The sequence below is a fragment of the Euleptes europaea genome, chromosome 1, assembly GCF_029931775.1.
Source record: "Euleptes europaea isolate rEulEur1 chromosome 1, rEulEur1.hap1, whole genome shotgun sequence".
Classification (NCBI taxonomy): domain Eukaryota; kingdom Metazoa; phylum Chordata; class Lepidosauria; order Squamata; family Sphaerodactylidae; genus Euleptes; species Euleptes europaea.
Window position 1 is genome coordinate 179,912,802 of NC_079312.1, and position 27,908 is coordinate 179,940,709.

General features: G+C 48.0%; 1 protein-coding gene across 1 annotated transcript in view; it reads right to left on the bottom strand.

The window, feature by feature from the left end:
• Positions 1–2,967: 2,967 nt before the first annotated feature.
• The window catches only part of DNMT1 (DNA methyltransferase 1), a 50,006-nt gene continuing 25,065 nt past the window's right edge, over positions 2,968–27,908 (bottom strand). Inside the window, exons 18-34 of the mRNA XM_056867127.1 lie at positions 27,662–27,777; positions 25,851–26,055; positions 24,668–24,801; positions 23,174–23,347; positions 20,909–21,130; positions 19,718–19,910; positions 17,651–17,741; positions 15,647–15,781; positions 13,927–14,209; positions 12,511–12,652; positions 11,519–11,685; positions 10,234–10,411; positions 8,388–8,583; positions 7,167–7,330; positions 5,287–5,403; positions 4,561–4,651; positions 2,968–3,230 (exon numbers count right to left, since the gene is read on the bottom strand). Coding sequence (XP_056723105.1) covers positions 3,193–3,230; positions 4,561–4,651; positions 5,287–5,403; positions 7,167–7,330; positions 8,388–8,583; positions 10,234–10,411; positions 11,519–11,685; positions 12,511–12,652; positions 13,927–14,209; positions 15,647–15,781; positions 17,651–17,741; positions 19,718–19,910; positions 20,909–21,130; positions 23,174–23,347; positions 24,668–24,801; positions 25,851–26,055; positions 27,662–27,777 — 2,646 coding nt within the window. The 3' untranslated portion in view covers positions 2,968–3,192. The remainder of the gene's footprint in view (positions 3,231–4,560; positions 4,652–5,286; positions 5,404–7,166; positions 7,331–8,387; positions 8,584–10,233; positions 10,412–11,518; positions 11,686–12,510; positions 12,653–13,926; positions 14,210–15,646; positions 15,782–17,650; positions 17,742–19,717; positions 19,911–20,908; positions 21,131–23,173; positions 23,348–24,667; positions 24,802–25,850; positions 26,056–27,661; positions 27,778–27,908) is intronic.

The following is a 27,908-nucleotide window of genomic DNA, read 5'->3' on the forward strand; positions in this document are numbered from 1 at the left end:
AGCTCCACTGTATTTATAATTAGGTAGTTCTGAATTAAGCCTAACCGATGCATGGAAAGAAGATTGGCACCAGCGGAATTCAGCTTGCAAATCTGTAGGCATATACACCAACATGTTTATTGTATGCCACAAATATTACAATTCCTAACAGTGTATTTAACACATGAAGCTGCCTTATACTACTTTACCTCCTTGCCTGATCCCTTTAACAGGAGATGCCAGGGATTGAACCTGGGACCTTCTGCATGCCAAGCAGATGCTTTACCACTGAGCCACGACCCCTCCCCTGAAAGGGACACATGAATCAGACCCTTGGTCCATCGAAGTCAGTATTGTCTACTCAGACTGGCAGTGGCTCTCCAGGGTCTCAGGCAGAGGTCTTTCACATCACCTACTTGCCTGGTCCTTTTAGCTGGAGATGCTGGGGATTGAACCTGGACCTCCTGCATGCCAAGCACATGCTCTACCACTGAGCCACAGCAGCCCTCGAGCATGGAGAGGGGCGCGGTGGCAGGGTTGCCAACCTCACATTGGAAATTCCTGGAGATTTGAGGGTGGAGCCTGGGGAGAGCAGTTTGGGAAGGGAGGGAACCTCAGCGGGGTATAATACACCTTCCAAAGCAACCATTTGCTTCAGATTAATTTATAGGGTTGCCAACCTCCAGGTACTAGCTGGAGATCTCCCACTATTACAACTGATCTCCAGACAATAGAGGTCAGTTCACCTAGAGAAAATGGCCACTTTGCCTATTGGACTCTATGGTGTTGAAGTCCCTCCCCTCTACAAACCCCGCCCTCCTCAGGCTCCACCCCCAAATCTACAGGTATTTCCCATCCTGGAGCTGGCAACTCTATGAATTGATCTCTGCCACCTTGACACAAACTGTAATTCCAGGGGATCCCCAGGTCCTATCTGGAGGTTGGCAACCCTAGACTCTCTCTCTCCACTCCTGCTTTTAGTATCTATAGATACTAAAAACCAACTGGGTTCGTTTCCCCACTCCTCCACATGAAGCCAGCTGGGTGACCTTGGGCTAGTCACACTCTCTCAGCCTCACCTACCTCACAGAGTATCTGTTGTGGGGAGGGGAAGGTGTTTATAAGCCACTTTGATTCTTCCTTAAGTGGTAGAGAAAGTCGGCATATAAAAACCAACTCTTCTTCTTCCAATCACCTTCCTTTCCCCTCCCCACAACAAACACCCTGTGAGGTAGGTGGGGCTGAGAGAGCTCTTAATAGAGCTGTGACTAGCCCAAGATTACCCAGCTGGCTTCATGTGGAGGAGTGGGGAAACCAACCCGGTTCTCCAGATCAGAGTCCACTGCTGCAAACCACCGCTGTTAACCAGTGTACCACGCTAGTGCACATTTTCCTCCTTGAACCTGGGACCTTCTGCATATACAAAACATATACAAGCACCCACAGGGAACTGAAACGAGGAATGAAAGACTGGTAGATGGAAGGGATTCTGGTTTCTGTTACTATTTTCTTTTCCCATTGCTCGCCAGTAGAGTCCCTTGCCCCACAGGTATCCTGTTGGGCACCCTTGTTCTTGGGTACGGCAAGATCCTGTATAGAACAGGGTGCTCAACAGGGTGCCTGTGGATGCCATGATGTCCGCTTACACCTTTCCTAGCATCCAAGTGTTTTTAGAAATTGCACAGGGCCAGGAGGTGTTTTTGCCCAAGAAGGCTTCTGATTGGACATGGGAGATCTGATTGACTGTGCAAACGTTGCTTGGCAGCAGCTGCCAACATGGCACAAGGATCTTCACTGTGTGACTCATGAAGCTGCCTTCTATTGAATCAGACCCTCGGTCCATTAAAGTCAGTACTGTCTACTCAGACCGGCAGCGGCTCTCCAGGGTCTCAGGCAGAGGTCTTTCCCATTACCTACTTGCCTAGTCCCTTTAACTGGAGATGCCGGGGACCTTCTGCATGCCAAGCAGATGCTCTGCCACTGAGCCACAGCCCCTCCCCTGAAGGTAAGCTGCAGCAGCTATTTTGTGGCCGACTCCGCCTCTTATTGAGGTCATTTTGTGGCTGCGCCCACCATCCTGTGTCAGAATTCCAAAGGTGCCCGTAGGCTAATAGAAGTTGGAAAACCCTGTAGAACTGCCAAACAAAACCTTCTCAGCTGGTTCTCTGACAGCTGCACTCTGCTACAGCTGTGCACGACATCAAGGGATAGGAATGCATACAAATTAGCATTGGGTGGCCGTGGCTCAGTGGTAGAGCATCTGCTTGGCATGCAGAAGATCCCAGGTTCAAACCCCAGCATCTTCAGTTGAAAGGACCAGGCAACAGGTGATGTGACAGACCTCAGCCTGAGATCCTGGAGAGCCGCTGCCAGTAGGCAAGTCTGACCCTGATGGACCAAACAGTCAGGCTCAGCATGAGGCAGCTTTGTGTGTTCATTGCTGGCTCTCAGTCCTATACAGATCACAGGCAAATGCAAGAGAAACAGAATCATTAGAATCATAGAGTTGGAAGGGACCACCAGGGTCATCTAGTCCAACCCCCTGCACAATGCAGGAAATTCACAACTACATCCCCTCCACACCCCCAGTGACCCCTACTCTATGCCCAGAAGATGGCCAAGGTGCCCTCCCTCTCATCATCTGCCTAAGGTAATAGAATCAGCATTGCTGGCAGATGGCCATCTAGCCTCTGCTTAAATTCACTGAAAGGAAGTCAGGAAGGCCCCTTGGCATAATTTATAGGAGCGATTTATTTGAAGAAATATTACAACATATAAAAACTACATAAAGTATTAATTTCCACTTGTATAAAGTGGTGGATTAATTTTTCAGTACAACGTGTAATAAAAACGTCATCCTTAATCCTTCCCTTCCTCAAACGCACGCGCGCAACCACACATACGCACACACACGCACACGCACACACACGCATGAAATGGCAGGCACTGTACACTTGATCACTCGAGAATGGTCTTGTGTTGATAATCTGGAAACACCAAAACAGCTTCAAAAGAGACAAACACTGCTCACGGATACAGGCTGAACAGAGACAAATAAAAAGAAACATACGCCCCCCCTCCCGCCCAACATGTTTTAGAGTCCAGAAGGGAGAGAAAAAAATAAACCCAGAAACGATGACCAAGAATTAAAACGTTCAGTGCATGTTTGGGTGTTCAGGTGCTGGAACTCAGAGGAGTCGGAGGAGAGGGCATTTAATCCGAAACTTCCATCTTTTCCCGTTTGATGGTATCTGCAGAGGGGGACAAAGGAGAAGCTGCAATATGAATGCTGAAAGGGTACTGTTTTCTCTTAGTCCCTTTAACTGGGGACTAGTCTCTGCTTTTATTTGTTTAACATATTTATTACCTGCCTTTCTTCCTTACAGAGCAGCTTACAATATTACGATATTAATAAAATACATAAAATAGAGTACATAAAAGACATAAAACCAAAATGTTGGGGACCCCTGCTCTAGATACTTCCAGGAAGGTTTGATTATGCAATGGGGGTAGCTGATTTAGCCAGTAAGGCGTAACGGACAGTGACCAGCTCACAAAACACCCAAACACCTCACATTAAGAAGAAGAGATGGCTTTTATATGCTGACTTTCTCTACCACTTAAGGGAGAATCAAACCAGCTTACAATCACCTTCCCTTCCCCTTCCCACAACAGACACCCTATGAGGTAGGTGGGGTTGAGAGAGCTGTGACTAGCCCAAGGTCACCCAGCTGGCTTTGTGTGTAGGAGCGGGGAAACAAATCCAGTTCACCAGATTAGCATCTGCTACTCATGTGGAGGGGCAGGGAATCGAACTCGGTTCCCCAGAGTCAGCCACTCCAAACCAGCGCTCTTAAACACTACAAAGTGTGCTACCACCTGCACATTCTTGAACATGGAGGGATGCGTGTGATGGAAACGCCCCCATCCGCTTCAGTGATTAAGAGGGATGCTCCATGCACACAGCTGTTTGCAGCAAGGTAGGTGGGGCTGAGAGAGCTGTGACTAGCCCAAGGTCACCCAGCTGGCTTCCTGTGTAGGAGCAGGGAAACAAATCCAGTTCACCAGATTAGCATCTGCTACTCATGTGGAGGGGCAGGGAATCGAACTCGGTTCTCCAGATCAGAGTCAGCCACTCCAAACCAGCGCTCTTAGACACTACAAAGTGTGCTACTACCTGCACATTCTTGAACATGGCGGGATGCGTGTGATGGAAACGCCCCCATCCGCTTTAGAGATTAAGAGGGATGCTCCATGCACACAGCTGTTTGCAGCAAGGTAGGTGGAGCTGAGAGAGCTGTGACTAGTCCAAGGTCACCCAGCTGGCTTCCTGTGTAGGAGCGAGGAAACAAATCCAGTTCACCAGATTAGCATCTGCTGCTCATGTGGAAGAGTGGGGAATCATACCCGGTTCTCCAGATCAGAGTCCGCCACTCCAAACTACCGCTCTTAACCACTACACCACGTAGGGTATGGCACGCTCCGTGTTGTCTGCCTTGTGCCAGGAGTCAGGGAGACAGAGGAACAATCAACTGAGGCTGTGGGAAATGTGGCACTCAGAGCTGAGAGCCCGCGACGTACCCGTAGCTTCCTCTTTCATTTTGGCTGACACACACGCTTTGATCTCGAGTCCGATGGCTTTCGCCAGAGGGGGAGGCACTGCGTTACCCACCTGCAAGGAGAACAGACCGCCGGGACGGGAGGAAAAAGAAGCAGAGAGGATCAGCACACATTGTTCGCTAGCTAATGCCAGGCCTTGCAGTATTAGAACTACCAGGGGTGACACAATGTAAATCGATGCAATCAATAGGATGAGACTAATAATAATAGTTGGTTTTTATACCTTGATTTTCTCTACCTCTTAATGAGTCTGAAACCAGCTTACAATCTCCTTCCCTCCACCCCACAACAGATACCTTCTGAGGAAAGTGAGGCTGAGAGAGTTTGGAGAGAACTGTGACTGGCCCATGGTCACCCAGCAGGCTTCATGTGGAGGAGCGGGGAATCGAACCCGGTTCTCCAGATTAGAGTCCGTCACTCATGTGGAGGAGGAGGGAATCAAACCCTGCTCTCAGGATTAGAGTCCACCGCTCTTAACCACTACACCACGCTGGTTCTCCATGCGCTAGGACTACAGAATGTACTAGGACTACTAGGACTCAATGTACTAGGACTACAGAAATCTGATAATACAGCAAGGCCAGGTTGGGAATCCAGCAAACGCTGTTCCATGTAGCATCAACGGCTTTCTGGGTTCTGCGTCAGAACTGTCCCCGGAGAACATGCAGCACAGGAGGGCAATCCTACCTGTCTGTGCTTGTCGAGTACGTTTCCAAACAGCCTGTAGGTATCTGGGAACCCCTGGGACCTAGCGCACTCCCGGACGCTCACCACTCGATGCTGTTCAGGGTGAAGCACGCGGCCCTGCAGAAGAGAAGAGAGTCACGTTGGCCACGTCCAACTGTCCACCAGGGCTGGACTGGTTGCCATGGTTCGGTTCTTCCAGAACGGGGCGGTATATACCTTCCACACCAGGGTGAGGCTTATTTCAAAAGCCGTTCACACCTTATCTCCAAGGAGATTCCTCTGTCCCTTTCTGCTGCTGTCTTCTGCCAGTGGGCGAAGACATTTTTTTTGTTTTGTTTGGCATTCCCTCAATGATCCCTTCCTTTACTGACCAATGTTTGAATTGCTTTAAAAATGTTTTGTAGATATTTTAACTCTGCGTTTTAATTGTTTTCATGATGCGGGTTTGTGGAGGGGGAGGGGTTGGTTTTAAAATGTCATTTTTTTCCACTTATGTTTTAAACTGTTAGCCGCTTCGGTGGCCCTTGTAAGGGAAGGAAGGCGGCATACTCAACCCGGCTTTGCCGGGGGAGGGTGGGATATAAATTGAATAAAATAAAAATAAAGAAATAAAATAATACTAATTCTGTAATTAAAAAAGACATCTTAAAAAAAAAACCCTTACAGATCCAAAAAGTACATAAGAACGTAAGAAAAGCCCTGCTGGATCAGAACCAGGCCCATCAAGTCCAGCAGTCTGCTCACACAGGGGCCAACCAGGTGCCTCTAGGAAGCCCCCAAACAAAATGATTGCAGCAGCACCATCCTGCCTGTCCTCCACAGCACCCAAGATAATAGGCATGCTCCTCTGATCCTGGAGAGAATAGGTAAAACTTACAAGAGTAAATGAGAGGCAATGGAAAAGCAGAGGGAAGTCAGAACCCCGCTGACCTTGTCTGTTACCCAAATCAGGAGGTCTCCACTTTATTTGGGGGAATTAGCTGAGGAGACGAGAGCAAGAGGCGGGTAAGCTGGGGTCTGTAACCTGTGTACACCTGGATGAATCCTGGGGAAAACTCTTAAACAAACAGGCAGTTGTGCAATGAAAGGTTTTTTTTTGAATTGAAAAATAAAAATAGAAAGTATACTTTCAAGTAGAAAGACAGCACGCACCAATCATTCAAGAACTAAGAAAGTAAAGGTGGAAAATTGGCCGGATAGCATTAAGAATGGGCAAGATTTACTGTTTCAGAAGAGAGGGTGTCCAGGGAAAGCAGTGCTGAAGAGGGAAATGGCCAGCGTTTCCGGGAGCGAAAAAGAGGAGCCCCCACATGTAAGTAGAGGCGTATGTTCGGATCCAAGACACACACACACACACACACACACACACACACAATGAATGCCAAAGGACTAATATTTATACCCAAAAATGAGTCCTGAGGAAGTATGAAGTAACTGGCAGTGGAAACCTGCCAGACAAAGAATTGATTGCTAAGAATTGATTGCTTCTCCGGGGTCTGAACAAAGAGACCGGAGAGGCTGGATGAGTTGTCAGGATGCAGGAGAATGTCAGTGCAATCCTTCTGGATACCGATTAATTGCCCAGGATGGGTGTAGGTAAGATAGTTAATGGTCGGCCAGGAGTGCTAATTAAATCACCTTAGGGTGAGGCAGTGGCTGATTAGCTAGCCCCACTGTCCAGCTAGGCATACCTTGGGACATGGAAAAAATTCACGGCTGCCAACAATCTTCCTGCACAATTCAAACACACGAGACTTCTAGGAGAGGTTTCCATTTTGTGTGGAGCAGTGTTCTGCTCTTTGGCCCCTGTGCCTTCGTGGCACCCTTTAGCAGGAGGGCTCCGGCTGCTGCCGTATCCTGCTTGCGGGCCGTTTCCTTACCTGTTTGCCCATCGGCTCGGGGTTGGTGACCGTCGTGCTGAAGAAGCCATCCCACTCTAGCCTGCCGTACAAGCCAGCCCAGTGGTTGTGCCGGTTCCCCGTGTGGGGCAGGCACCACGGGATCAGGGTGTTGAACTGCCGGTCCGCCGGGTCGCAAGGCTTGCCTGGAGAGCAGGACAGAAGTCAGGCCACTCTGCAGACTGGACGTGTGTGCGGGGCCCGCCTTGACGTTACTCACAGCATCACCGGGAAGGGGCTCAGAATGGCGAGGGGGAATCATAGAATCATAAGGGACCACCAGGGTCATCTAGTCCAACCCCCTACACAATGTAGAAAATTCACAACTACCTCCCTCCGACACCCCAGCGACCAAACCACCGCTCTTAACCATTATACCCCACTGGCTCACTTCTTCAGATACTGCAGTGCTGTATCTGAAGAAGAGAGTTTAAGAATGAATAAGGCTTGGCTTCCTGTCCTGAAAAACTCCAGACTAACAAAGACTACAGTCCACAATAGCCATGTGGATTAGCTTTGGATTCCACATGTTAGCAGATCACTTCAGGATAAAATCGTTCCACATTAACATACCACACCCTCATTAGCACATTATCTTGATACTTACAGGACAATGATTAGCACATTACCTTTGATATTTGCAGGACAATGACTCAGCTCAAACCCAACCCCCTTCTGACTATATATTACTCTTCCTACACACTTGACGCTGAGAGACACTGTCCTTCAGTGTTACTCCTCTGAAGATGCCTGCCACAGCTGCTGGCGAAACGTCATTAAAGAAAATACCAAGACCACGGTCACACAGCCCGGATAACCTACAAGAACTGCAGTGCTGATTTGACTCTCTCGCTCACTCCTCTTTCCCCAGGGTACTTTTAAAGATTACACCTTGGGATTCTTCTGCGGGTGTGTCGTTCCACCTCCCACAGTGTGGTTGTGTCCACCACCCCACGTCAGAACCCCAAAGGTGCCCATGGGCTCATAAAGGTTGGAGACCCCTGACTCGGGCAAATGAATCAAGGAACAATATGCAGCATAAAGTTCCATGTGCGGTAGTCATGCTCTTGTCAGCTGACTGGGGACAACCATGTGTCAGAGACTCCCCAGTGTTGAATTCATCTGGGCTGAGAGGACCAGGCGAGAAGGACCGTCCACCCAGGCCCTTATCACAGTGTGTCCCAGAAAAAGTCCGCCTTATACCTTCGGCACAGGAACAGACTCCTCGCAGGGCTCCCATGTTGCTCCGCCCGTTCTTCTTGTCGTGGTGCGTGTAGCGCAGCTTCCGAGTGGTCGTGCCGTCCGAGAGGCGTACCTCAATGTTGGGCAGGTCGCGCCAATCCGAGCCCGGGGCGAGCGGGATGTGTCTCATCCGAGCTGCTACCAGCGCGCTCATATCCTAGGAAGACAAAGACTGGAGTTAATAGGGATGCACATAACTAGCATCCATTTGGACTAGCAGCCATGAATAGCCCTCTCCTCCATAGCAACATAAGAAAACCCCTGCTGGATCTTGCCTTGAAAACCCGACAGGGTAGCCTTAAGTCAGCTGCGACTTGATGGCATTTTTCCACTGCAACCGCCACAGGGACAAAGAAAAACGTACGCAATAGCTGGAGAACAGGGATCAGATTCCAGCAAGAGGAATAAATCACAGAATAAAGCTCAACTGAATTATCAGCATATTTTTAAAAAAGCTTTTTGGGACAGAAAGTTCCTAAGTTTCTCTAACTTTGCCAGGGAGGGGGATTAAGGCAGAGGCCGGAGTCTGGTACTGCTGCCTTTGATGATCCCCTAGTTTGGTCTGAGCTAAGGTCTTTGAACAAAATGGATTGTTTTTAGCGAATGACATATGCCCCGTCTGATTCTCAGAGACTTAGTTGTGGAGATGCACAGTGTAAGATTGTTCATTTTAACACTGTCTAAAAAACAGTAGCATGTGGAGTTTGGGGCATTTGAAGGACCGCCTCTTTCCATACATCCCTGTGCGGCAACTACGGTAATCAGGCAGCTATCTGAGAGCCAGTGTGGTGTAGTGGTTAAGAGAGGTGCTTTGGAGCGGTGGACTCTGATCTGGAGAACTGGGTTCGATTCCCCACTCCTCCACATAAGCAATGGAGGCTAATCAGGTGAACTGGATTTGTTTCCCCCACTCCTCGACATGAAGCCAGCTGGGTGACCTTGGGCTGGTCACAGTTCTTTCCGAACTCTCTCAGCCCCACCTACCTCACAGGGTGTCTGTTGTGGGGAGGGGAAGGTGATTGTAAGCCGGTTTGATTCTTCCTTAAGTGGTACAGAAAGTCGGCATATAAAAACCAACTCTTCTTCTATATGCTATCCCATGGCTCAGGGTGGCCCATCTGACATTGACCAGAGCTGGGGCCTTTTCCATCGTGGCCCCGGCTCAGTGGAATGGGCTCCCTGAAGAGGTCAGACGGGACCCCTCCTTGGAGATCTTCAGGAGGCACTGCAAGGTCAGGGCTTTTGAGGCATCTTTTAAAGGGTGGGGGGAGATCTGGGGGTTGCTACTTTATTACTGATTTTTAACTGAAACTGTAACCAACTCTTATTGTGAGCTGCCTTGAACAACAATATAAGATGGGACATAAAGGTTTTGATAAATAATTGAATGAACAGCGTGAAGACTTACATGGATATTACTGAAGGGAGCTTACAGTGCCCTCCATGGATTTTTTTAGCTATTTCTTTACCAGGAACATGAGGACTAGAAACACTCTCAAGATCAGGGGTGTCAAACATGAGGCCCCCTGAGGGCTCTTATCCAGCCCGTGAGCCAGCCAAACCCTACCCCCTCGATCCTGGCTGGCGAGGCGTGGCCCGGCCCGACCAAGTGACATTTATTGTTATATCCGGCCCTCGTAACAACTGAGTTCGACACCCCCCATTCAAGATTATGTGGAAGCTACTGGATTGTGCTCTAGAAAAGGGTAGCCCTCTTAACCATTATACAGAAAGCTTTGACTTCCTTGCCCCAAACATAACTGCCTCCATCCCCTCCCCAGATAACAGAGTTTAGAAAGCGCCTCACCTTACAAATGTGATCCCTGAGGATGGGCTGATACTGGGAACCTCGGATTTGCCGCTGGAACCAGGACTGGGGCTCCCCGTTGTAGGAGATCTCAAGTGCTGAGGCCCCGTTCCGGATCTCGGGAAGGTCAGACATGGTGTCCCGGACTGTGATGGTCCGGAATGGGCCCGAATAGGTCCTGGAATGGAACGAAAAGGAGTGATTTCCTGCCCGGCTGCTCCTGGCAGCGTTTGCTATAAAAGAAAGCTAGGATGCGCCCATGGCCTCTCCGACTCCTCCTCCATTGGGGGGGGAACTCTATATTTATTTAAAACATTTATTAGCCACTTTTCTTCCTTACAGAGCTTAAGGCGGCTTACAAGATAAATAAAATGCATCAAATAGAATACATAATATACATTAAAAAGAAGCAGAATACAAAAGATGTTAGAAATGGCGGAAATGGCAAAACTTACTGCATTGATAAATCAAAAAGACAATGTACAATTTATGGGTGAATGGGAGGAATGGAGGGTTTACTGTGAAACAACTTCAACTGGGGGAACTTAAAGGTTACTCATTGATCTAATCCACTTTTCAAAGACATTGTTAAAGAAATATTATATATTAATTTTGTTTTTAATTTTTAAACAACTCTTTTACTATTATTTACAAGGCTTAATAATAAAAATTTATAATTGTTATATTATATTTGGTTTAAAACAATGAAATAAGCATTTCTGACCTGAAATATTTAGTAATTATAGCTGCACAGATATTGAGCAAAGTGATTACATTTAACAATACAAAGCATATTAGGATTAGAATCCTTAATACAAAAGAGTGACTAGATTTAACAAGATGGAGGAAGATGAAGGGGGAGTTCTTTTTATATTTATCCAATAACGAAAATGTATCTTCAACAATAACATATTTTTTTCTTGTTTTTATTGAAAAATCGTACACATTGTTGAAATGTTTGTTTATAATGTTACAGAAAAAAAAATTGTTTTTAAAAAAGAAGAAGAAGCAGAGTTGGTTTTCATACCCCCCTTTTCTCTACCTTTCTAAGGAGACTCAAACCGGTTTACAATCGCCTTCGCTTCCCCTCCCCACAACAGACAACCTATGAGGTAGGTGCGGCTGAGAGAGTTTGGAGAGAACTGTGACTGGCCCAAGGTCACCCAGCAGGCTTCATGTGGAGGAGTGGGGGAACCAGCCTGGTTCTCCCGATTAGAGTCCGCTGCTCCTAATCACGACACCACTACAACAACCAAAGCTTAAAACCACGACTGCTAGTAATTACCTGGTGATATTGCTAACGAACTTCTTGTCGTCCACCACCACGCTGAGCTGGCAGGCCCGGGGGGCGAAAACATGCAGGGGCTCCGGGAACATGGGAAGTTTCTCGCCAGGAGCTGCCGCCAAGACGATGGCTCGACGGCGTGTCTGGGCCACGCCGTACTGACCAGCCTGGAAGGGTGAAACAGACACACATTAGTTACCTCAAGGGCAAAACACCACATCGAATCCCTGCGCCAACTACAATCTTCAGGCAGCTATTCCACCACTTAAGGGTGGCCTGTTTGGCATTGACCAAAACCCAGGGCCTTTTCCATCGTGGCTCCGGTTCTGTGGAATGGGCTCCCTGGTGGTGGTGGGGGTCCTCCTTGGAGATCTTCAGGGGGTGCTGCAAGTCCTGCCTAATTGGCAGGGCTTTGGAGGGGGTCTGAACTGGCAGGCATCTTTTAAGGGGGAGGAAGGAAAGAGATATTTGGGGTTCACTATTTTATTTTGGCTTTAACTGAAAATGTTTTTAACTATTATTGTAAGCTGCCTTGAACCAAGAGGAAAGGCAGGCGTTCTAATACATAAATAAGCGTATGTAAGTGCTGTCGAGTTGCAGCCAGTTTATGGAGACCTCAGCAAGGGGCTTTCGAGGCAAGTGAGAAGCAGAGGTGGTTTGCCGTTGCCTTCCTCTGCAGAGCCTTCCTTGGTGGTCTCCCATCCAGCTACCGATCCTGCTTAGCTTCCAGCTTTTGGCAACCCCAGCAAGGGGCTTTCAAGGCAAATGATTAAGCAGAGGTGGTTTGCCATTGCCTTCCTCTGCAGAGTCTTCCTTGGAGGTCTCCCATCCAAGTACTAATCAGGGCTGACCCTGCTTAGCTTCTGAGATCTGATGAGATTCAGCTATACCGTGCTGCCTCCTCCCGCCCCCAATGAAAAGCCTGGGTAAAAAGATGCGTCCCCCCCCCAACTGAGCTTTCCTCCCGCAGAGAAGCTTCCTGCACACTGTACCTGCAGCACTCCAAAAGTGCATTGATATCCCATCCTGACGAGGCACCGCAGGGTCAGCTTTAGCACCATGGAGCGCCGGAAGGAAACAAAGTTCCTCACGTTCTCGAGCAAGAAGAACCTCGGCCTGTAGTAGTCGCAGTAGCTGGGAAACAATACGGGAGGGCGCGGTGTCAGATATAGTGTGTTTCCCCCACCCCCCAGCAGCAGATTTGCCCCCTTACTTTAAAAACGTGGTCAAGGCCAGGCCTGGCAAACCCTTCCCACACCCCTAATCCAGCCCAGGTTTTGCAAGCTTTCCCAAGACAGATCAAGATGGAAGCAAAGCAGAACTCTCTGCCTTCTCAACGCAGCTGTTATGAATAATAAAGTTAAATATACACAATGCATAGTTAAACTGTGGAACTCCCTGCCCCAGGATGTGGTGAAGGCTGCCAACTTGGACGGCTTTAAGAGGGGAGTGGACATGTTCATGGAAGAGAGGAATATTCATGGTTACTAGTCAAAATGGATACTAGTCATGATGTACAGCTATTCTCTCCAGGATCAGGGGAACATGCCTATTATATGAGGTGCCGTGGAATACAGGCAGGGTAATGCTGCTGCAGTCGTCTTGTTTGTGGGCTTCCTAGAGGCACCAAGTTGGCCCCTGTGTGAACAGACTGCTGGACTTGAAGGTCCTTGGTCTGATCCAGCAGGGCTTTTCTTATGTTCATGGCTATTCTCTTCAGTATCAGAGGAGCATACCTATTCTATTAGGTGCTTCATACATGAACACACATGAAACTGCCTTATACTGAATCAGACCCTTGGTCCATCAAGGTCAATATTGTCTACTTAGACCGGCAGCGCCTCTCCAGGGTCTCAGGCAGAGGTCTTTCACATCACCTACTGCCTTCTCCTTTTAAGTGGAGATGCTGGGGATTGAACCTGGGACCAGCATGCAAAGCAGAGGCTCTTCCACTGAGCCATAGCCCCCTCCCCTAGGATACATAAACATAAGAAGCTGCCTCATTAGGAATCAGACCATCAAAGTCAGTACTGTCTACTCTGACTGGCAGCCACCCTCCAGGGTCTCAGGCAGAGGTCTTTCACATCACCTGCTGTCTGGTCCCTTTAACTGGAGATGCCAGGGATCGAACCTGGGACCTTCTACATGCCACAGGCCCTCCTCTAAAGCAGTGCTTCCTACATGAACACACATGAAGCTGCCTTCTAGTGAATCAAACCTTTGGTCCATCCAAGTCAGTATTGTCTACTCAAACGGGCAGCGGCTCTCCAGGGTCTCAGCCTGAGGTCTTTCACATCACCTACTTGCCTGCTCCTTTTAAGTGGAGATGCTGGGGACCTCCTGCATGCCAAGCAGAGGCTCGACTGCTGAGCCATGACAATGAGAGGAACAATATCAGCCGCCCTCACCTGAGAAAGGAGACCACCAGGGAGTTCTTGAATTTCGAGTAGGTCCGGGAGTTGAAGCGGTTCATGCCGCTGAAGCCCTGGCAAGGAGGGCCCCCGCACAGCATCTCCACGTCCCCCTTCTGCGGCAGCTTCTGGCCCAGGGAGTTGGTCTTCTCCCCCGACATCACCAGCTTCAGCAGGACGTTGCAGTCCTCCGTGAACACCGTCGTGCCGGGGTTGTTCAGGCGGAAGGCCTGCGCAGCCGGCTCCCACATCTCAATGGCCCAACACGTCTCGGTGACTTCTGATGTTGTGGGGCGAGGGGGGGGGGAAACAAAACTCAGCTTTATATTGGAAGCCATTACAGCACACTTGCTCAATGTTATTCTAATAAAAAAAAGTTTTTTAACCATCAATAGTGTCTATTCTTTTTTAGTGTTTTCAAAATACAATGTTACTTGCACACTTTAGATATTATATACAAAGTACAAACAAAATCAAATAAAGCAAAACATAACACTCAAAGGACACTCTTTTACATCAAGTTAACACCAAATCAACACTTTTTTTGTTGTTGATTATTCCAATCTGTCCGTTTTAAAGTTCCCGTCTGAGAAGTCCGCAGCAGTAATTGCTTGTAAGTTTCATTCACTCAAGAATTACAAGTGGCGTGTGTCGGTTCTCTTTCAAGATTGCAAAAACAGTATTCCAGTGCTAATGGCACTCTGTATCCCCACAGGAAGGGAGATGCAACAGGTTTGCTAACTCTCAGCCAGTGATTCCAGGCAATAGAAAATGAAAATAAACCTTATCCCAAAGGATACCAGGTATGATAAGGACGTGTCCCTCGGGATATCAAACACGTTTCATATTGCTTTCATTAGCTTATTACCCGGTAGTAGAATTCTTATTCTCAAGGTGTATATACACCGTTCCTTAAGACCTCCAAAGGTTCCTGTGAGTAGCTAGGAACAAAACTCAGCTTTGTATTGGAAGCCAGCATGGTGGGTAACGGTTAGAGAGTCAGAGTAGGGTCTGGGAGGCCCAGGTTCTAGTCCTGACTCTGCCATGGAAGCTCGCTAGGAGACCTCGGGCCACTCACATACTCTCAGCCTAGCCTACCTCACAGGGTTGTTGTGACGATAAAATAGTGGAGAGGAGAATGATGTAAGCTGCCTTGGGTCTCCATTGGGGAGAAAGGTAGGGTATAAATGAAGAAAGTAAGCAGAAGAAGAAGAGTTGTGTTTTTATATGCCGATTTTCACTACCTTTAAGGAGTCTCAAACTGGCTTACAATCGCCTCTCCTCACAACAGACACCTTGTGAGCTAGGTGGGGCTGAGAGAGCTCTAAGAGAACCGTGACTGGTCCAAGGTCACCCAGCAGGCTGCATGTGGAGGAGTGGGGAATAGAACCCGGTTCACCAGATTAGCATCCGTCGCTCATGTGGAGGAGTGGGGAATCAAACCTGCTTCACCAGATTAGAGTCCGCCGCTCATGTGGAGGAGTGGGGAATCAAACCAGATTACAGTTCCAGAGTCCACCACTCTTAACCACCACACCACGTAAGTAAGTAAATAAATAAATTGGAAGCCCCATTCCCAAACCCAAGAGGGAAAAAGTCCCACCTCCCCCACTTTATGCTGCAAGTAGATATTCTGTCAGTGAGGTTATCACAAGCACAGTGGCTGCTGAGCCGGCCATTCGGGCCCCCCCACCCCGATTTTTCTGAAGAGCCTTGCCTGCTTGGTGAAACCCTTCCGACAGGCCTCCGCAACCAGAGAAGACGTCCAGCGTGCGCAGCTTCGGGGGCTTCACCTCAGGAGCCTCAAGGTCGCCGGGCTCAGACCCCCGTGAAGATTTCACTTTGCTTTTGCCTACATCAGAAAAAGCAGTTTATTGTTTTAATATATTCAGTCCCTTATCTAACCTCAATTACTTCCCCAACGTTAAGATGGGCCTTTTCTAGGGCCTGATTTTGATGCCCTTCCATCTGCTTTCAAGGTTTCTTCATTGTCTGAGACCCGCAAATGCTCTTGTTCCATGGATACGGGGTGGAGACGCTAAGCACACATTTTGCTCCATTGTGAACGTAATGATGATGCCAGAAATGGTTTAATTACTCCCCTCCTATCTCGATTTGTACACTCTTACACCTCTGAGGCCTCCTTGGTAGAATATCTACCGCAAGACAGGTGACTTATATTTCATATTCCGTAGCAAAATTTTGCTCTTATGTTTGCTGGAAACGGAAGGCATTTATGAAGAAGAAAGACCTTATGGGCAAACCATCCGATTAATTAGTACGGATGAGATGTTGTGCACGGGAGCTGTATAATTTTATCATAGGATGTATATTTTATATTTTATGCCGGCCTTTGGCTGTAATAAATAAATGAAATGTTTTAATACATTTTTACACAACCGCTGTAGAGAGAACTGCTCAAAGCTGACTCACAAAGGTAGCAGAAAGAAAGGAGAGCCAGTCAAAAGCCGACCAGCGATACAAATAACCCTACCTGGCAGCAAAATCATCACGATCAGCTAGGGTTGCCAGGCCACTTGGATTACAACAGGCCATTGCTCGCTAATCCATCAGCCGGCTCAGGGGTGGGGAAATTGCACAACGCAATGATTTCACTTCCTGTTTACACCCGGAAGCGCCGCATTGCGACAGGCTGCTTTCCCACTCAAACCTCCAAAATGGTAAAGCAGCCTGTCGCAATGCGGGGCTTCTGGGTGTAAACCTGGAAGTGAAATCATCCCGTCGCATGCACGATCCCCGCCCCAGCTCCGCCCCCAAAACCTCCTGCTGGAGGAGAGGGGGACCTGGCAACCATCTGATCAGCCCAAGAGCGAAGTAGCTACACAACTACAGAAGACCCAGAAAATCAAAATACAACGAAGAATGGACACAGTTGCCTCTGAACCATCCATCCTAGTGGTTTCTAGCCTGGCATGGGACCGTACCCCAGGCAGTTAAGAATCCCTAAAAAATCTCTCCAAGGAGGAGAATGCAGTTTTTTCTGGATTGTCTGCTTGGTCGCCCAACTCACTGCATTCATCTGGAGGTTCCCCCATGCGATAGATCAAAGACAGGGCCCCAACTTCGTTTTCCCCTCAAAGACAAAAAATGAGTGTCTACTGACATCTTCGACCCATGCAGTTTTTTTTTGTTGGTTTGAATTTTTAGTGTATGTACCATTAGGAGATCTGAGGATGGGGTGGGAAGAGGAGAATGTGGTTTTTCTGCCAAGAGGCGACCTTATTGCAGGTTAGGCGAATCAACACAGGTTCCGTTAATTTCAATCAATTTTATTACGATTCTAGATCAGCATGAAAAAGAAAATATATACGTGCAGTATAAAATTTATAGCCTCATTAATCTAACTTCCAGTAGCACCTTAAAGATGAACAAAAGTTCTGCCAGCGTATGAACTTTCGTGAGTCACAGCTCACTTCTTCGCTGCCTTGGAGACCCTGAACGGGTGAAAAGGCAGCATAAAAATATTTTAAACAAATCAACGAACTTGTATGCAAAAAAACAGAAACAAAAAAACCCTCTCTGGGTAGAAGAAGTCAGCTATTCCTGATGCAAACGGTGGTGAGCAAGCAGAACCTTGATTTTTCTCCTGAGTGATAAGAGCATAACCCCGCTTTCTGTCTGTGCTCAAACACAGGGTTTGGGGCGGGAGAAAGGAGAGAGATTGAAGAGGCATGAAAAAAATCTTTTGAGAACTGCCCACCTTTTCCTTTTCCTTTTCCCTTCCCTTTGTTTCCAGAACTTCGGGCATGATATGGGGGGTCTTCAAAGCTTTTTGTTTTCGCACTGTATGCCTGGAGGGGAAAGAAGAATAAATTAAAACACAATTTGCCTCCAAACCAGTGCAGTTCAGAAGACACGACTTCTGAAGGTTCCCCCAATGCCCAAAGAACATCAACAGGAAGTAGATGGAACCAAACAAGAAGCAGACAGGACCGAAGAGTCGTGCGTTATCCGACAGGCACCCCTGCTACAAAGCAGCTGCTCCCAAGGGTGGGTTTAGGGAATCAGTAAGGAGTCAGGGAGACCTCAGGCCCCATGGAGCACACTCAGCTGCAAGTTCTCCCACACTATCTCCATTTTAAAAGGAAGAGGAGGGGTATGAAAAAGTATTGTGGGGCTCCTCTTTATCTCAAAAGGGCTCCCACGGGAGATGTTCCTGGAGATAGGAGGCCAACTTCATTAGCAGCTGGTGGGAGTGGAGCCAGTTGGGATTTTTCCCCTCGGGCACCCAAATGCCTTGGCGCAGCCCTGGTGTAGCCACTGTTTGTCTACCGGCCAAAGGATCAACGTAGCTTGGGACCAGGGTGTCTGAAGGACGATCTTCTCCCACACGTTCCTGCCCGGGAATTGGGAGAGGCCATACTGACTGTCCCACCAATCCGAGGAGCTCATCTGATGGGCACACGAGATGGCCTGTTTGGTGGCAGCCCCATGATTATGGAACCACCTTCCCAAGCAGGTGCCCCTGGCCCCCTTATTGTCGATCTGCAGGAGGCAGCTGAAGACACAGCATTGGAAGGGACCACCAGGGTCATCTAGTCCAACTCCCTGCACAATGCAGGAAATTCACAACTACCTCCCCCGCCCCAGCACAACCCCTACTCCATGCCCTGAAGATGGCCATACAAAAACCTTCCAGGATCCCTGAGCCAATCTGGCCTAGAGGAAAATTGCTTCCTGACCCCAAAGCGGCGATTGATCGGCATTACCCTGGGCGTGTAAGAAGGGCCCCCGAGAGCCAAACTCGGACGCAACCTGCCCTCCCTCTCCTGATCTGCCCAAGTTCACAGAATAAGCATTGCTGTCAGATGGCAGCGTGGTGTAGTGGTTAAGAGCGGTGGTTTGGAGCGGTGGACTCTGATAAGAACATAAGAAAGGCCCTGCTGGATCAGACCAAGGCCCATCGTCCATAAGTCTGTTCCCACAGTGGCTAACCAGGTGCCTCCAGGAAGCCCACAAACAAGACGACTGCAGCAGCACCGTCCTGCCTGAGTTCCACAGCACCCAATATAATAGGCATGCTCCTCTGATACTAGAGAGAATAGGTATGCAGCATGACTAGTATCCATTCTAACTAATAGCCATGAATACCCCTTTCCTCCATGAATATGTCCACTCCCCTCTTAAAGCCCTCCAAGCTGGCAGCCATCACCACATCCTGGGGCAGGAAGTTCCACAATTTAACTATGCGTTGTGTGAAAAAATACTTCCTTTTATCTGTTTTGAATCTCTCACCCTCCAGCTTCAGCAGATGACTTCGCGTTCTAGTATTATGGGAGAACCGGGTTTGATTCCCCACTCCTCCACATGAGTGGGGGAGGCTAATCTGGTGAACTGGTTTTGTTTCCCCACTCCTACACACGAAGCCAGCTAGGTGACCTTGGGCTAGTCACAGCTCTTTTAGAGCTCTCTCAGCCCCACCTCCCTCACAGGGTGTCTGTTGTGGGGAGGAGAAGGGAAAGTGATTGTAACCTGGTTTGATTCTTCCTTAAGTGGTAGAGAAAGTTGGCATATAAAAACCAACTCTTCTTCTTCTTGGCACTGTGACTAATTTAATTTTTATTTACTCCTAACGGGAGTGTTTAAATTGTGACTTTTAAGGTTTTTTTAAAAAATAATTGTTGTGTTTTTTGCACAATCATTTATTTGTATTCTAGGCTGCGCCTTGAGTTCTGCGAGGGAGAAAGGAGGGGAATAAACGTTTCAAATGAATAATTTTTTTAAAAAAAACTCCGCACAGGTCCAGTTACGCCGCAGGAAAGGTCACCTCTAGGAAGTAGAAGCGGTCAGAGCCGCTGGCCGAGTAGTCATGGATGCACTGGGTCAAGTCCTCTCCGTACTCCACGGTGCAGCGGCCCTGGACGTCTCGAAACTCCACGGTGGACTCTTCGTCGCTCCAGTACAGCAGGTTGATATCGGCGTGGTAACTGGCTTTCACGGACTTGTGGGTGTTCTCCGGCCTGGGGAAAGACGAGGCAGAACGTTGCCATCCAGCAGGGTGAAAGGGGAGGGGAACCGACCCCCACCCCGAAGCCAAACAAGCAAAATTGAAAATGAGCTGTGATGTAGTGGTGAAGAGTGGTGGTCTGGAGCAATGGACTCGGATCTGGAGAACCGGGTTTGATTCCCCCTCTGTATGAGCGGCAGCCTCTGATCTGGAGAACCGGGTGGGTTTCCCCACTCCCACACATGAAGCCAGCTGGGTAACCTTGGACTAGTCACAGATCTCTCAGCCCCACCTCCCTTACAGGGTGTCTGTTGTGGGGAGGGGAAGGAAAGGTGATTGTAATCCGGCTTGAGTCTCCCTTGGTAGAGAAAGTCGGCATATAAAAACCAACTCTTCTTCTTCTTCCTTGTTTCTTTAACCGTGCCTCTCCTAAATAAAAAAACCCTTTGCCAAAGTTCAACTCCCTGAAGAATTCTTTGTTGCAACATTTTATCGCCCCTAAACCAGTGGTCTTTTGTCTGGTTCACGGGTCCCCAATCTGGAGCTTGTAGGCACCCACTGAGATCTTTCCTGGTGCCCAACAAGGTATTTTTAGAAAGTGAGTGGGGACAGGTGGAGCTTTTGCCCAGCAGGGCTACTGAGAGAGCTGTGACTAGCCCAAGGTCACCCAGCTGGCTTCATGTAGAGGAGTGGGGAATCAAACCCGGTTCTCCAGATCAGCCTCCGCACTCCTTCACATCAGCCTCCGCAGCTCATGTGAAGGAGTGGGGAATCAAACCCGGTTCTGCAGATCAGAGTCCGCCACTCCAAACCACCGCTCTTAACCACTACACCACACTGGCTCTCATACTCAGCAAAGAGCAGCTGCTCTGTTCACACATGCCGATATAAAATGTCGGCGGGGGGTCCAGAGTCTCATTTGTAGGGTTGCAAAAGTTATGACTTCGAGACCAATCCGGTCCATACACACACACACACACACGCTTCAGATGTCAGGCCACTGCTTTTCACCTGTATAGCTTGTAGACCCGCAGCTTGATTTCTGCCTCGTTGGGCCGGCCGTTGCTGCGCATGTTGCAGAAGATGGCTTTAATGCGGCCGATGCGGTACGGCTCAGGGGCATCTTGGTTGCTGCCTTTGATGTACTCCGAGTATTTGCGGTAATGCTCCGGGTGCAGCTCTTCGTCCACTGCTTCCTTCTTCTGGCGCTTGACGGGGCTGGCCAGCCTCAGGCTGCAGAGGGAAATAAGGGTCCATAACAGAAAACAGAGAAGGATGTTGGATGGGGCATAGGAACATAAGAAAGGCCCTGCTGGATCAGACCAAGGCCCACCAAGTCCAGCAGTCTGTTCACACAGAGGCCAACCAGGTGCCTCCAGGAAGCCCACAAGCAAGCCGACTGCAGCAGCACCATCCTGCCTGCGTTCCACAGCACTTAATATCATAGGCATGCTCCTCTAATCCTGGAGAGAATAGCCATGCATCATGACTAGCATCAATTTTTACTAGTAGCCTTGGCTAGCCCTTTCCTCCGTGAACATGTCCACTCCCCTATTCCAAGTTGGCAGCCATCACCACATCCTGGGGCAGGGAGTTCCACAATTTAATTATGCACACAGTCAAGGAACCGTCAAAGGAAGAATAAGCAAACTGGAATTGTCAGCTTCTAACATGCCTGATACTTTTAAAGCATTGTATTAAACACAGCTGGGTTTCTACAGGCAAGTTGAATGAATGTGGATAACTTTGTTTTTAAAGCGTACTCAGGTTTAGATGTGACTTGTGTGAAATTTGTTCTTTACATTTTGTAATACATTGTAATATTTTAAAAAATTAAATCATTAGAGTTGTCCCCACTTTTTAAAACTTTAACTGTCCTGAACATACTATAACCTTGTGTCAATATCGGTTAATTTTCACTTAAACTTCTTGTGTTCATGGCTCGAAACCATATGAGATTTTATAGGGGAGGGGCCGTGGCTCAGTAGTAGAGCATCTGCTTGGCATGCAGAAGGTCCCAGGTTCAACCCCCCAGCATCTCCAATTAAAGGGACTAGGCAAGTAGGTGATGGGAAAGACTTCCACCTAAGACCCTGGAGAGCCGCTACCAGTCTGAGCAGACAATACTGACTTTGATGGACCAAGGGTCTGATTCAGTATAAGGCAGCTTCATGTGTTCAATGAGATTTTCAGGGTATAAGCTTTTGAGAGTAAGAGGACCCTTCACCAGGACTCGAATCTAGCACTCCTAAAGATAAAACTCCTAAAAAGCTGATAAGATGAGACCCCGTTCCAGCCTTATCAACAAAGGAGCCGCCCCTACCCAAGCGCACTGTTTCCAGGGGATCCTGGCTGCTTGCAAATCTTGTCTTCTTTACCCCACCTAATTAAGTCACTTCAAGAACCAACCTGTGATGGCCAAGCTGACGAATCTCATGAATAAAAGGCCCATGGAAGAGTTTAAGAAAAAAATGGAAACTATATTATGATCAGGTGTTATAATTGTTTAATTGTCAAATGGTTTTTAAATAACCATAAAGATGGCATTGATGTGTAAATAAGTTCATGAATTTGTAAAATGGTAGTAATGATGAATAAAATGAAGGGAATTAAATTAAATTGTTTCTTATTAGAATAGAATTTATACTAAAAAATGAATGATGAAACAACTACAGATAATTTTTATCATTAAAAGACAATTTATTTACCATGTACTTAGACATAAAGATGAACAGTATAATGATTAATACATTAATAATAAGGTTAAAATGGGGCTAATTCTCTGTTTATACTCTATTATTAGTTAAATTATTAGGAAGTTGGAAGGTAGAAAAACAGTATTGATCCACCCAGCCTAATGTAATGTTGCAGTATGCTAGATTCATGGCCCATTACCAATGCTGATTTCTCCACACCCATCTCTCCCCTGGACATCACAGACTCTTTTGCATATCCCACCTAATTCCATCAAGCCTGCTATTCACATTTACATACTGTTCCTCTACTTAAAGACCGATGGATTCACATTCTAGCTGTATCTGAAGAAGTGAGCTGTGGCTCACGAAAGCTCATACCCTACCAGAAAATATTTTTGTTAGTCTTTAAGGTGCTACTGGACTCTTGCCCTTTTTGACTACTGCAAACAGACTAACACGGTAACCCACTGTAGATTAGAGAATGTTATTGTTTTGTATTGTATTGTTTTGCATTATTTTGTATTGTCATTAATGTTAATTCATGAAAATAAAAATTCAATTAAAACAAAAAAGGACCAACCTGAACGAGAAAGCGTCCGGCAGGAGGAAGACTCCGTCCCCAACTCGGTACTGCACCCCGTTTTTGGTTGCCGCACCATAGTACATCTTCCCATCCAACTCCTCCTGCTGCTCCAAGACTTTGGGGATCTCCTTCTGCCTCACCTCGTCCAGGCGAGTGCAGCTCATGCAGAACCTAGGAAGAAAACAGACCCCTGGGCTGGAGTTAGGGTTGCCAATCTCCAGGTCGGGCCTGGAGATCTCCTGGAACGACAACTGATCTCCAGATGACAGAGATCAGTTCCCTGGGAGGAAATGGCTGCTTTGGAGGGTGGACTCTCTGGCAGTGCTTGGGAAAGAGTTTACAGACATTTGGGGGATTTTTTATTTTTTTGCCCCAGTCAAGAGCAGTGTGAGGTCGGAAGGAGAAGGTATTAGTTATGATGCAGGCAACAGAAAGATGTGGATAAAGGTATCTTCAAGGGCTCATGGCATTGTGGGTGAGACAAGCTCTACCCTTTGCAAAGTTTTGTAAGAATATATTCCAAACAAATCGCAGCGACCATCAAAGCCCCCCAAAAAAACAAGATTAAAAAAATTAAAATAAACATTCACACACACAAAAAAATGAAACTGTCACCCTGCAAATACAATCCAAGCCTTTTAGATGCTGCTGTATATCCTTCTCCAGCCCCCAAATTTGGAGAGGCAACGGAAGACCCAGCCCAATCTTCCACCCCTTGGCTGATTTGGCTTCTTTGTATGGCCTGGTTAGCAGATAAATGTCATGCCCCAAGTTTTGACTGAGAGATGCAAAAGCATCCCCTTTTAAAGTGTTCCTGGCAACTTGTTTTTTTGGAATCTTCTGCTTTTGGGGTGACCTGAAAAGTACCTTCTGCAATACACTACAGACTGCTATCTCAGGTGCTGTGGAACACAGGCAGGATGGTGCTGCTGCAGTCTTGTTTGTGGGCTTCCTAGCGGCATCTGGTTGGCCACTGTGTGAACAGACTGCTGGACTTGATGGGCCTGGGTCTGATCCAGCAGGGCCTTTCTTATGTTCTTATGAGACAAACTGTCTAATTTTAGATTTAATTTCCAGTAAGCCAGGGCCCTGATCTGGATAGCCCAGGCTAGCCTGATCTTGTCAGATCTCAAAAACTAAGCAGATATGGTTTCTATGAGGACCTTAGAGAACGATACATCTCTTCTCTTTTAATATGTATATTCAATGCCTCGGTGTCTGATATAATGCCTTTTTAATTAACTGATAGGGATCCCAAGGCTACATTCGCAGTGGCAAAAATTTATCTCAGTCCTTATATCCCTCAAACATTAGATTTAAAACTATGCTGCTCAAGATCAATGGATCAAGGAGCTTCTAAGGGATAAAGGAAAGAAGCTAAGCAGGGTCGGCTCTGGTTAGTATTTGGTAGCCTTGAACTACAACAAAAAGGTGGGGTATAAATGTTTTAATAAACAATGAAATTAATAAAATTAATCCTGCGGGACTCACTTGTACTTGTTGTCCTCGGAGGGCTGGGTCTTCGGGGGAGATTCAAACCTGGCGTACTCTTGATCGTACCACATCTGGTAGAAATACGTCCGGCCGTCGTCTTCTACCATTTTGATTTCCATGTCGAGTCCTCCCTGTGAGCAGAAATGGGAGTGGGGTGGGGAGAACACATAAGCAAGAGAGGGAACTTCTACGAGGATTTCGGAGTCAGAACACCACACCACAGCAGCTGCCAGTGCATCAATGCTCGAGGCCTTTCTGAAAACTTATCCAAGGGGCTTCCTGGTTGGTGGAATAGCAACGTATGGGCACAACTCAAAGAAAAAGACCCCAGAAGAGTATCATGGGAGAGGTGTGCCAGGACGATCAAGGAAAGGGACAGTCCTGTTCAAGGTAACCCTGCAAAGCTGGATATGAAACCCATCTATGTATTAAAATGGTCATAATCCTGGAAGTCATTATCCTAACGCTCCGCTTCCCAAATTTGTCAGGAGGAATTAAGACGGTGGCCATCAAGACGGTGGCCCATCAAGATCAGTATTGTCTACTCAGACTGGCAGTGGCTCTCCAGGGTCTTAGGCAGAGGTCTTTCACATCAATACTACTGCCTGGCCTTTTAAACTGGAGATGCCAGGGATTGAACCTGGGACCTTCTCCATGCCAAGCAGAGGCTCTACCTCTGAGCCACCGCCCCTCCCCAAACACACCAAGCTGCTTTACACTGATTTATGCCCTTGGTCCACTGCGATCAGTACTGTCTACTCAGACCAGCAGTGGCTCTCCAGGGTCTCAGGCAGAGGAATTTCACAACTACTACTTCCTGGTCTTTTTAACTGGAGATGCCAGGGATTGAACCTGGGACCTTCTGCATGCCAAGCAGGTACCCAATCACTGGGCCATACTCCCTTCCCAACACACATTATGCTGCCTTATACTGAATCAGATCCTTGGTCCATCAAGGTCACAACTGTCTATTCGGAGTGGCTGTGGCTCTCCGGGGTCTCAGGCGGAGGTCTTCCACATTCCCTATTGCCTGGTCCTTTCAGCTGGAGATGCTGGGGATTGAACCTGGGACCTTCTGCATGCCGAGCAGAGGCTCTAACACTGAGCCACAGCCCACCTGGATGAAATATGACGAGAGAGCACCATCCCCTTGCAACGGCCACCCGGTTTATCAACACACCTCTAGAGCCCAGTTCTCCGAAGGGGCTTTATAGATGACATTGACTTTGCCGTGGATGTAAGAGAGTTGCATGTCTTCACACTCGTCCACCAGGAAGAGCTCCAGAGGGTCAGAGGTTGCCCCCAGGACAGTGTCGGTGCCACGGCAGAACCAGTGGACGTGGAACATGGGCTCGTTGTTGGCATCCTCCCACATGGCGGTGATTCTAAGGAAATCAGGGAGAGGGGGTAGGAGAGGGAAGAGAGAATGAGCTCCCGAAAAAGGATCCGAACACAGGATCTTTCGTGGTTTGCAATACTGGTTGGGTTGCAAGCCCCTCCCCAGAAGGGTGGTCTAGTGGATTAAGGTCCTGAAAGAAATGGGACGAGGACGGTAGGGGGCTTTTGGGTTCTACCCCAAGTTCCAGGCAAAAGGTTAGGAAGGACCGAAATATCTTCAGTGATCCCTACAACCGCCCAATAAGACACATCAGTATTATTGAAGAAGAGTTGGTTTTGATATGCCGACTTTCTCTACCACTTAAGGAAGAATCAAACCGGTTTACAATCATCTTCCCCTCCCAATGTCAGACCCCCTGTGAGTTGGGTGGGGCTGAGAGAGTGTGACTAGCCCAAGGTCACCCAGCTGGCTTCATGCGGAGGAGTGGGGAAACAAATCTAGTTCACCAGAGTCCACCGCTCTTAACCACTACACCATGCTGGCTCCCTTCCTTTGGGAGATTTGGGAGGGAGGGGTTGGGGTGGAATATAAAGCCAGAGTCCACCCTCCTAAGCATCCATTTTTCCCCAGGGGAACTGATCTCTATTGTCTGCAGATGAGTCGTAACTCTGGGAGATCTCCAGCCATCACCTGGAGTTTGGCAACCCGACACGTTCTGGGGGGAGCTGAAACTGAGAGGGAGCATCTTGCATAAGGCCACCTAGCGAGTTGTCACCAGAGGTTACGTTTGAATCCAACACTTGCGCCTTCACAGCTAGTACGCAAAGGAGGTGATACAACCCTTGGTCAACCCAAAAGCACTATGCTCAGAATAATCGGTGCTGGTACACAGTGTCCATCCTGACCTGGATGGCCCAGGCTAGCCCGACCTCATTAGATCTTAGAAGCTAAGCAGAGTCAACCCTGGTTAGTACTTGGATGAGAAACCACCAAGGAAATCCAGGGTTGGTGTGCAGAGGCAGGCAATGGCAGACCACCTCTGTTTGTCTCTTGCCCTGACATGGACCCAGGCTAGCAGAGTCTCATCAGATCTTGGAAGCTCAACAGGGTAAGCCCTGGTTAGTATTTGGATGGGAGACCAGCAAGGAAGTCCAGAGTTGCTATGCAGAGGCAGGCAACTGCTAACCACCTCTATGCATCTCTTGCCTTGACCTGGATGACCCAGGCTAGATCGATCTCATCAGCTCAGCAAGGTCGGCCCTGGTTAGTACATAGATGGAAGACCACTAGGGAAGTCCAGGGTTGCTACGCAGAGGCAGGCAATGGCAAACCAACTGTTTGTCTCTTGCCTTGAAAACCCTACGAGGTAGCCACAGGTCAGCTTCCACTTGACAGCATTTTCCACTCACGCTGTTTCTTCCACTACTCCTCTCTTTCTAAGCCTTTGCAGTGTGAAAATATGCACATCTGTAGGAGAATCAGCGGTGCTCCTTTCAGCATGTTGCTGTAATGGCAACGTCACCTGCACAAAAAGCTTGCCCCCAAACTGCATGATAGCCTGGGAATCAAATTTTAATTCTAAGCCTGAGATGCTCCGTGCGCAGCACCACGTTTACTCCGAAGGATGCACATTTATTCCTGTGAACACACACCTTGCCAGGTAAAGAGGTTTTGTGGGGTCGTCGGGGCTTACGGACACGCAGTCTCCCACCTGCAGAGTCTCCGAATCGATGCACACCTTCTGGTAATAGTCCTTCTTACCGTCACTCTGAAAGTCAGGAAAAAATATTTTCATGGGAAAACAGCACACAGGTACCCACAGCTACATAACAAGCCAACTAAATATCTTTTTTCCTGGATGCTCTCCTCTACCTGGCAGGTGAGCAGAGTTCTACCTGG